The sequence below is a fragment of the Procambarus clarkii genome, chromosome 78 (genome assembly GCF_040958095.1).
Source record: "Procambarus clarkii isolate CNS0578487 chromosome 78, FALCON_Pclarkii_2.0, whole genome shotgun sequence".
Lineage (NCBI taxonomy): Eukaryota > Metazoa > Arthropoda > Malacostraca > Decapoda > Cambaridae > Procambarus > Procambarus clarkii.
The window spans coordinates 18,219,380-18,230,561 of record NC_091227.1 but is presented as its reverse complement, the minus strand read 5'-3'; the positions used below and the strand labels follow the sequence as shown (position 1 = coordinate 18,230,561).

General features: G+C 46.3%; 1 protein-coding gene across 5 annotated transcripts in view; it reads right to left on the bottom strand.

Annotated features, from left to right (window-relative positions):
• Positions 1–416: 416 nt before the first annotated feature.
• Positions 417–11,182, bottom strand: part of Ddr (discoidin domain-containing receptor 2) — a 642,292-nt gene continuing 631,526 nt past the window's right edge. For all 5 annotated transcript variants that reach the window (XM_069314116.1, XM_069314113.1, XM_069314117.1 and 2 more), the window contains 8 exons: positions 9,584–9,780; positions 8,480–8,632; positions 8,221–8,309; positions 7,732–7,929; positions 7,531–7,623; positions 5,600–5,741; positions 3,375–3,524; positions 417–1,385 (listed from right to left, as the gene is read on the bottom strand). In XM_069314116.1, coding sequence (XP_069170217.1) covers positions 1,236–1,385; positions 3,375–3,524; positions 5,600–5,741; positions 7,531–7,623; positions 7,732–7,929; positions 8,221–8,309; positions 8,480–8,632; positions 9,584–9,780 — 1,172 coding nt within the window. In that variant the 3' untranslated portion in view covers positions 417–1,235. The remainder of the gene's footprint in view (positions 1,386–3,374; positions 3,525–5,599; positions 5,742–7,530; positions 7,624–7,731; positions 7,930–8,220; positions 8,310–8,479; positions 8,633–9,583; positions 9,781–11,182) is intronic.

Here is an 11,182-nt window from a genome sequence, read left to right as displayed (position 1 = left end):
ATATATGTATATATATATATATATATATATGTATATATATATATATATATATATATATATATATATATATATATATATATATACATAATTAATATATATATATATTAATTATCTATATATATATATATATATATATATATATATATATATATATATATATATATATATATATATATATATATATATATATATATATAGATAATTATACACACACACACAATTATCTGAAGCAATAAATTTGTAAACAAATCATAAGATCACAAAAAAATTCATAGCCACAGAAAACGTCTTGTGTGTTTTTATATACAGAAACCACTGATATCCAGAGCCGAGATGTTTGTCAGGGCTCTGTGATGTCCAGTAGTACACTCACGGCCCCACAGAGGCTGCAGAAGGGAGACTTTCAAACCAATGAATTCCCAACGTAACGCGTTTTATTTTCCTGTATTTGAAAGAGCGTTCTGCTTCCTGAACATTATCAGGCTTGGAATAGCTCACTATTATTGAACTTGGACTAGAATGTGTTGCTCGTTCACTTACACAGTCCGGCTCTGTGTATCTGGCCGTTAACCACTTGCATTACGTGGAGTGGGTGCCATGTTAGCGCACTGCCACGATTAAGAGGCGGATACAAGTACTTGAAATATATATATACATTGTATTTTGACCTCGTTACCAGAATCGTGACGGTAATTTGCCATCGTTATCAATTGTTCTTCAAAGCTCGACACCTTTAGTTACCAATTATGATATCATTACTATCATGTAATTAGCAATGCACTGCAGTTTTCGTTTTCCAGAACGAAGATCACAATATACACTTTTATAATACTTAAAATAACTAACATTTGTGTTATGTTCCCTTTCCCATTTAAATTTTCTAGTATTAGTTTTATAAGAAAGATTTTAAGGGTATAGAGTGAATATATTCATTCGTGTTATTTTCCTTTTCACAGTTGACGTCGGAGTTGTCGTCCGTCGTAAGTGCGAAAGAGAAGACTGCGGCTGGAGTGACACACGTCTCTATCGAAGCTGGCGTAGCCTCTTCGGGGAGTCGTCGGGAGGAGCTGACCCCCTTCCAGCTGGTTCATGTCCCCTTCTGAGAGTGCATGAGTCGTCCCATTTAGAGGCGGCACTCGACGGCCCCTTCGGGAGTGTAAACACAAGTCCCACCCGATGCTGGCCAAGGACCTCCGGGAGGGTACGCAAGCCCCCCGGAGGTTCTCCAGCAAGTCTCAGGTAACCGGAGAATAGCCCAAGTTCTTCCGCTGCAGGAACATGTGGATCTCCCGGAAGGTTGGGCGGTCGGCGTCTGAGCGCTTCCAGCATTCCCGCATCAGGTCGTAGATCTCCTTGGGGCAGTTGGCCGGCTGGGGAAGCAACACCTGCAGCAGAAGAAGAAAGGTTAGTTCCATGTCTTTAACAGAATTCTACTGTGATAAGTTACTGCATATCTTATTGCTAGGGCTTCTAGTTTTGATTCCCAGTAGCATCTATTTCGGACACTTGCACAGAGCTTTTCTGTCTTAAGATCTCTACCAATCATCATTCCCAGTTCTTTTAAACATCCAGAGTGGGCACTGTCAATATTGTTCTCATTTGTGATTTTCTGTCATCATCCTCAGACCCTAAACCGTACTATTGTCATTATTAAACTTCTGCCATTATTATTTTTAATTTTGTCTAAATTGTCTTGTAACAATTATTAGTTTTTTGGAAAAAATCCATACCTTCCATATGTGATCACTGTTCCCTAACTCTTCCCTATTTCCATGTTAAATATTGGCGGCTCCATGTTGAACACCACTAGGCCAAAATTATTATTTATCCGTGTCGGCTCCATCCCAGGCACAAAGAAGCCTGGGATGGAGTCCAGGAGAGAGATATGGAGAGATATTCTATGGTAAGAATCCTATTTTCCACAAAATGCAGAGTGCGTGTAACTAGAGGGATATCACGATAAAGCGCTGGCCAGCATGACTATATGACATCCGTAAGGGACATCAGGACAGGAGACGGGATAGGAGGATGGAGTAAAGGTACGGAACCCAACCGTTTGTACCATCGGGGATCGAACGCCGACCCTCCAGGAAGTGAGCATTGTCTAGTCTTTGTAAATGGAGTGTAATTAGGAGAGCACCATTTATGCAGGTAGTCAGACCAACATGTGTTAATATTTGTAACTGGAATATAGCTATGAATCTAACAGAATAGCAAAGGCAGTTAGTGATATTCGAGTTAATACAGTACCATTTGGTGGAGAAACTCTTAATTAGAACAACGCCATCTATGAATAAAAACCAGCAATTAGAAGGGAGTCATCTATTGCCGAGGTTTGTAATTAAAGCAGCGCTACCTGACGGAAAGATTCTTAATTAAAACAGCACCATCTGTTGGTAAGATTCTTAATTAGTTCAGTGTAATCAAGGCAATTCCAAAGCCATTTCCTATATTACTTGATAAGTAACAGTTTGTTTGAAATTATTCATTTCAGAAGAGGGACTGGTCAGGGACAGGGCCGTGGAGACGTTGAGCCTCGAAATCATCGCAGGGTAACCGCAAGGTAATTTTCACGCACAAAAATTTCTTCATCAAATAACCAGGAGGGTGGGAAGGCAGGAACCAGGAGTAAGGGGTAGTGAGCGATGGATGGAGCCGAGGAACGAGCCCTGCCTCATGACCTCACTCTGGCCAACAATGAGAGATTTGACGAGAATTTTCCAACATTTTTTTTGCATAGAGTGATGAATGAACTGATTTTAATATTTTAAATGTTAACAAGGTCATTCACGAGGAGCTCAATGATGTTTTTTTTCCGATCCTAATCTTTCTGTTCATTCCATTAATTGACTTTCATTTCCCAGGGGAATCCCTTCACAAGCGTTCTAACCCTGACCATAAAAGTGGCTCATCCTCTTCCCCCTTGCGTCTGACCTTCTTTATCTGGGATCTTGTGCGTTGTTACACACTCCTCAAGCCTTTGTTCCTTACCTGCTTCCTCCTTCACGCCTTGGTGTCTTACTCCATCCCACTCCTTTATTGCATGCCATCACTGCCTCTCCCTGGTCTCTCCTGTCACTCCCTCTTCTCCCCCCTCTCACCTTCCCCGTGCCCCCTCTCACCTTCCCCGTGCCCCCTCTCACCTTCTCCGTGCCCCCTCTCACCTTCCCCGTGCCCCCTCTCACCTTCCCCGTGCCCCCTCTCACCTTCCCCGTGCCCCCTCTCACCTTCCCCGTGCCCCCTCTCACCTTCCCCGTGCCCCCTCTCACCTTCCCCGTGCCCCCTCTCACCTTCCCCGTGCCCCCTCTCACCTTCCCCGTGCCTCCTCTCACCTTCCCCGTGCCCCCTCTCACCTTCCCCGTGCCCCCTCTCACCTTCCTGGCCTCGTTGTGGTAGATGAAGGAGACGTTCTCGATCACGAGGTCGTCAGTGAGGTCCTCGTAGGGTTGTTCCCGCGCCATCGTCAGTATCTCCCACAGCGTCACGGCGAAGGACCACACGTCACTCTTCGTCGTGAACTTGCCCTGCAACACCGTTCACGTTAGTACACGTCTCCACACCTGCAGCAGCAGCATCCACACCTGTTGCCTCTACCACACCTGTTGCCTCTACCATACCTGTTGCCTCTACCACCAGTGATGCCTACACGACCACACCAGCAGACTATACAAGCACCTAAACACAGTCATCACCAGTACTCAACCCACGTGACTCACCCGACGCACATTTCTTCAACACAGGATAAGGGATGAGGGTAGGGGATGAAGGTGAGGCTAGGGGATGATAGTGAGGCTAGGGGATGAAGGTGAAAATGGGGATGATAGTGATAGTTAATGAAACGGGATGAATCCAAGATCTAGGGATGAAAGTAGAGGAAGGATAAGGGTAGGCTCAGGATAAAATAATGAGGCTCATTTAAGGAATGGGTGAGGAAAGAGGAAGGAAAGGAGGAGAAGAATGAGGGGAAGGAGAGGGGGAGAGGAATTAGTTGAGGCGAGAGTAGGAGAGAGAGAGAGAGAGAGAGAGAGAGAGAGAGAGAGAGAGAGAGAGAGAGTAGAAAGTTGACCACAAGTCCCACCCCTGAAGTTCTGACATCATAATGAATGAGAGTTTTTACTTAACCCGTCGATAGTGCGAGGAGGAGGGAGAGGGGAGGGAGGAGAAAGAGGGAGAACATCAGGAAATCAAGGAGAGAATGAAAACAGAAGGAAAGGCGGGATGTAGGAAAGATTGAGAAAGAAAAAAACACAGAAGGGAAGAAATGCGCCACCACCACAACACACCTCTAAATCACAACACAGCTGCCATATCTGTGCAAGTGCCCCCCCCCCACCCCCTTCCCCGGAGGTGTAGATGCCCAGCTCTTAAGATATAGAGGGTAGAGGTATACTAGGCGAGCCTGAGCTTGCGGAGATACACACCCCCGCCGCCCATATCACCCTCCAGGGAGTACTGTCGAGACGCTACTGGTAAACCCAGTCGACGCGCACACCGACCTCCTAAACCCGCCCACCATACGTGGGGTCTCCAGGCGTCTTGAGTCGTGTTTATTTATGGCAGTGTGGAGGCGGCAGGTGGCGTGGGGTGCTGTCCCAGTCTCCTGGATCTCTCCCCTCTGTCTTACGATTCATTCCCAGACATGCAGCAGTCTTACGGCCAGAGTCATGCGACAGTGAGAATACACCCCGCCTCATTGTCGCTCAAAGACACATTTCTTCCTACTGATACACAGATTCTTGGTGATGTGGGTTGTTCATCCTGTTAGCGAATGGCAGCTGTCGCCAGTCTTATGGGAAAGTTCACTCGTCAGGGAGGACAGGTTCACTCATCACAGAGGACAGGTTCACTCATCACAGAGGACAGGTTCACTCACCACAGAGGACAGGTTCACTCATCACAGAGGACAGGTTCACTCACCACAGAGGACAGGTTCACTCACCACAGAGGACAGGTTCACTCACCACAGAGGACAGGTTCACTCACCACAGAGGACAGGTTCACTCATCACAGAGGACAGGTTCACTCACCACAGAGGACAGGTTCACTCATCACAGAGGACAGGTTCACTCACCACAGAGGACAGGTTCACTCACCACAGAGGACAGGTTCACTCACCACAGAGGACAGGTTCACTCACCACAGAGGACAGGTTCACTCACCACAGAGGACAGGTTCACTCATCACAGAGGACAGGTTCACTCACCACAGAGGACAGGTTCACTCATCACAGAGGACAGGTTCACTCATCACAGAGGACAGGTTCACTCACCACAGAGGACAGGTTCACTCACCACAGAGGACAGGTTCACTCACCACAGAGGACAGGTTCACTCACCACAGAGGACAGGTTCACTCACCACAGAGGACAGGTTCACTCACCACAGAGGACAGGTTCACTCACCACAGAGGACAGGTTCACCCACCACAGAGGACAGGTTCACTCATCACAGAGGACAGGTTCACTCACCACAGAGGACAGGTTCACTCACCACAGAGGACAGGTTCACCCACCACAGAGGACAGGTTCACTCATCACAGAGGACAGGTTCACTCACCACAGAGGACAGGTTCACTCACCACAGAGGACAGGTTCACTCACCAGCAGTACAGACTCCCAGGCCATCCACCGTATAGGAAGCAGCGCCTTGCCCTCGATCCTGTAGTAGTCGCCAGCGTACAGGTTGCGACTCATACCGAAGTCAGAGATCTTGATGACGTGGCCGGCCCCCACCAGGCAGTTCCTGTGTGGGCAACATCAACACAGTCTGGGAGACCAACTACAATCCCACACAATATCAACGATAAATCAAGTAATGAAATGGATAATAGTTGGGCTAATTAAGGGGTGTATTCTATTTCCTCTCCGTATAAAATGCAGTGGTTTACGCTAACCCAAAGCGTCAGAACCTATCCTACTTCTTTAACCTACTGAAGGCGATAATCAATTGGCGTATAAAGCGTCAGTATTGTGGTGTGTTTCATTTTCTTAAACCACCGTAATTTTTACGCCAAGGTTGACTGCGTAAGAAATGTAGTCCCTCGCTGAGGACGCACTACTGAGAGGAGATTGACAAAGGCTGATTATAAGCCAGTGATTATCTAGGCGATGAGTCACAATAATGTGGCTGAAGAATGTTGACCAGCCACGACTTGAGAATGGTCCAGGACGGACCGAAACGTCGTCGTCCCTTCACCTTCTAGTGTGTGGTCTGGTCAACAGTAATTACCTAAATCCTGAAGGACCATCTAGCAAGGCTGACGATGAACGGTATTATAACATATTAGAAACTGTTGAAGTTGACACGATTGTGAATATGAAGTATTTGGAAGGTATTGTGAAGAGAGGCAGAAGAGGCCTTGCTGCTACACGACCCGGGGGTAAGAGGCGTCGGGTACGAGCGGCCAGAACCCGACCCTGACGACGAGGGGCTCTGGGAAAAGCTTAAATCCGGATCCCGTTTTATGCAAATGTCAGCCCTGGGAATTTATAACTGGAGAGGTTGTTAAAAAGTTTTTATATCGCATATTAAACAGGGTCAGAGGACAAGATGACGGATCTCTCAACACGAAAAAAAAGGTTCTGCAAAAAATCTATTAAATTAAACAAAGGTTTCGAATGCTTCATTAGGAATGGTAGTTTCTGCACCCAAACTATTAAGCCACAATGACTACATAACACTTAAGGGATATGAGCACTAGGAGCTAGGCTATGAGCACGGAGATACGGGACACTGCCCATACACATGCACCATCGGGGATTGAGCACCGTTCCTGCAAGAAGTCACAATTTAATTATTTCTTGTTGCATATATTAATTAACTCAGTGACATTAGAAAGAGGAGTGGGCCTCGTGTCTACTGGCCATCTTTATGTGTATGAAGTACATAAACACACACATACATAAACATATGTAGCAGATATTATAGAGGAAAATAGGTCGGGAATCTTACATTAGACAACCAACGATTAAAAAAAGGCGGGGACCAAGAGCTAATAGCTTGATCCTGCAGGTACAAACAGTAAACACACACACAGTTGTAACAACGATGTGTAACTATTGGGTAGTTACTCCTGGAACTACACTATTTAATTGTATTTAATGGGTAATGGGTTACCTGTAATAATGGGTTATGCAGGTGTAACCCATTAGTGTCTGGCACTCGTCACCGTGTCCAGCCCTTACTACTGGCTTGGTGCTCCCTGGTACTAACGTAGCACCGCTTTGGTTGTTCTTGGTACTAACATGACCCTCGTTCCCCTGTACTAACCTGGTAGCCCCTGGTACTAACCTGGTAGCCCCTGGTACTAACCTGGTAGCCCCTGGTACTAACCTGGTAGCCCCCGATACTAACCTGGTAGCCCCTGGTACTAACCTGGTAGCCCCTGGTACTAACCTGGTAGCCCCCGATACTAACCTGGTAGCCCCTGGTACTAACCTGGTAGCCCCCGATACTAACCTGGTAGCCCCTGGTACTAACCTGGTAGCCCCCGATACTAACCTGGTAGCCCCTGGTAGCCCCTGGTACTAACCTGGTAGCGAGGTCTCTGTGAACAAAGTTGAGTGACTCCAAGTACTTCATCCCTGAAGCAATCTGTGTGGCCATATATATAAGGCACCCGTAGCTGTAGGGAGAGGAACAAGGGGCATCAGCATACTCCCATATATCACCCACAGGTATAACAACACCGAATAATGATCTTCCCCTCCCATGGTGACCCGGTGGCCCTCACCTGAGCGTTTTAGCGTGGGTGTTCCTGGGGGAGGCGGTCTCGGCGATGTGTGCCTGGAGGTACTGGTTGAGGTCGCCGTGCTCCATGTACTCTACGAGCATGCAGAGAGGCTCCTCCCTCGAGCACACCCCCACCACCTGCACGATGTTGGGGTCTCGCAGGCGCGCCAGGATCTCCACCTCGCGCTCGAAGTCGCACCTGCGGCAGGTGTGTTGTTACGAGGGTGGGGGTACAGTGTGGTGGGTGGGGGTGGGGTGGGGGTACAGTGTGGAGGGTGGAGGTACAGTGTGGTGGGTGGGGGTACAGTGTGGTGGGTGGGGGTACAGTGAGGGTGGCTGGGGGTACAGTGTGGTGGGTGGGGGTACAGTGCGGTTTATCAGAGTTCTTAAAAACAATACCGAAACCAAACTTAAATATTCCTGGGCTCAGTATAGCACAGATATGTACTATATTAGGCCTGAGATAGTGTGGATTAGAGCACCGACTTACCTGACGGAATGAGAAGCTTCGAGTCTCAAAGTTTTCACCGCCACCATCTGCTTCTCCCCTTCCTCGTCCTCCACCTCGCCCAGGTGCACCTGTAGAAGGAGACAGGTGGTTAGCCCCCGTGGAGACCCACCTGAGGCCTCCACACTAATACAAGAAACCCCAGCAAGGCTGAACATATACACACAATTCAAACAGGAATTAGATGATATGACCTCGTGGAATAGACAGGAGAGAAGCCATCATAAACCACAGGACCTACCTCACCAAACTGGCCCTCACCCAGCTGCTGGAGAAGGGTGATGGCCAGTCTGGGGATCTCCCTAGCCTTCACCTCCTCGATGGGCGCCGTCACGCTGCTTGCCGCCCCCTGCTTCACGCCCCCGCCGCCCACGCTGCTGCCGCTGTTGCTGCCCTGCAGGAGGAGACCAGACAACCATCTGTGGTAACACTCGGACCTCACTGTAAGAGTGCGCCGGTGCAGTCATCGGGAGGACAATCCCTTCATGCAAACTGCACCACTATCAAGAAGAACAGCGAGAGTGCTAGTTATTTATGCCTTTATAAAGAGGGCTTGTTGAGCTGAGAGGAGAAAAGGACGTTGGGAGCTGAGGGGAGAACGGTAGGAGCTGAGAAGAGACGACAAAAAGGGGAGCTGAGAAAGAATAATTAACCAAGAAGGAAGAACCAAATAATAAAGTCCATAAGAGTGGGAGAAAAAGAGAAACAACAACAATGGGAGACACGCCGGATTATGATTAATCTCTGATAAACTAAGGTGGATTAATGGTAGATTATGTAGATAAACTGAGTAAGATGTAAGGTAGATTAGAGATATATAATGTGGAGGTATGGTAGACAAGACAGTTGTATACAATTTGTGTAAGATTACTTGCAATTTAAACTAAGGTAGATTAGAGGTAGACAAGTTCACTGGTATATAAAGTAGATTTGTGAGATATAGGTTTCTGAAGAGCTTGTAATACACAACTACAAGTTACAAGGCATTACACAAGAGAGATCAACCTTTGGGCCTCAACTACACACCTAATTACTATCTGTACAAAATACAGTATCACCACACACCAGACTTGAATATTCAGACGTATACACTTACCTGGGACACACCTGCATACACCACTGGTATACACTTACACCCCTGAGCAACACTAACACAACTCGCATACACCTACACCGCTGGGGAATACACACTGGGCCCATATACACCTCTCAGATTTACATTTACACTTCTGGGATTTACTCGCATACACCGCTAGGACACAGTTACAACCCTGTAAATACACCGAAACAAAGCCGCCATGACAGATACGATACACAGGTTTCGTAACCACCATCGCTAACTCACCGCAACGATCTCAGTCGCAGCGTAGAAGCTCTCCTGCGGCTGCTGCGACGCTGAGGGCGGGATGGGCGAGGGTGTGTGCTTGCACAGAAAGGTGTTGAGGGTGTGGAGAGGCGGCTTGGAGTGTGGAAGGGGCGGTGGATGGTACACGCTCCCGTCCGCCCCCAGGTGCGGGATGGCGTACTCCGTCGATGGGCACTCTGTACCTCGAAGGAGGGAGTGCAAGGTTGTAATAATAGTTTGATTAATCACTGCAAAGGAATTGCTAATCAATTAAATATTCGCTGCGAGGTGGTAGAAGAGGAATTACTGAGAGTTTGTAGGTGAATCATCATTTGGAAATATAGTTACTTTTCTTAAATGATCACCAGACATTATACAGACCTTAAATTATCACTTGACATTATAGAGACCTTAAATGATCACCAGACATTATACAGACCTTAAATTATCACTTGACATTATAGAGACCTTAAATGATCACCAGACATTATACAGACCATAAATTATCACATTATACAGACCTTAAATGATCACCAGACATTATATAGACCTTAAATTCAAACAAGCCTGAATGGTCCCCAGGACTATATACAACTGAAAATATACAATAGACCTTAAATTATCACATTATACAGACCTTAAATTATCACATTATATAGACCTTAAATTATCACATTATACAGACCTTAAATGATCACTTGACATTATATTTACCTTAAATTATCACCAGACATTAAATAGACCATAAATTATCACATTACATTAATTTATCACGAATTATCAGTTGTGTGTGAGTTGATACGCTTTTGATAGTGTGTGCGTACAGCTGGTGACCTCATACTTAGAGTCGTGGTATGTTGTATGTCATTCACATGGGAGTATGTTGGGTAGGAACGTTTCTCTCCTCCACGTGGGGACGGAATCTCTCTCTCTTTGCAAGACGTTTATCTAATTTTTCCCCAGGTGATGAGAGAAAAACACTAGTAGCTAAGGCAAGTTGAAAGGTGAGGACGGTGAGCGTATATATATACAGACATACACTACATATACGCTCAAACAACACATACGACAGACAAACAGGAATTGAGTCGTATATGTCGATGTTTGCGGATGATATAAAAAGTAAAGAGACGAGTTTTGACAGATGAGGAATGTAGGATCCTCCAAGAGGACTTTTCAAGTTACAGGAAACACGTGTGAAACGCGAGTGAAACTATTGAAACCACCAGTGAAACGCTGTTGAAACACGAGAGAACACGAGTAAAACAATGAAACACGTGTGAATTGTGACACTTATTAACAAATATATAAGTGACACAATTTCTGAATTGCATAAATAATACGAGGAAAAAACTTTCACAATATAACACGCAAGCTTGACTGTAATCTGATCCTTAGGCAAATTTGCAATGTATTTCTCTTGTTCGAGAGCTGTTCGAACGTCAGCAGTTGAGAGCCGTGTGTGTAAATCTTCCTGTTCACACAAACAAGGGGTTTTGGTGGCTGGATTAATGAGCATTTGGTCTTTGTTGACGAGGATAATCTGAAAATTCGCCACAGTTCAAGGTCTTTTATAACGGATTCGAACACTTGGGATTC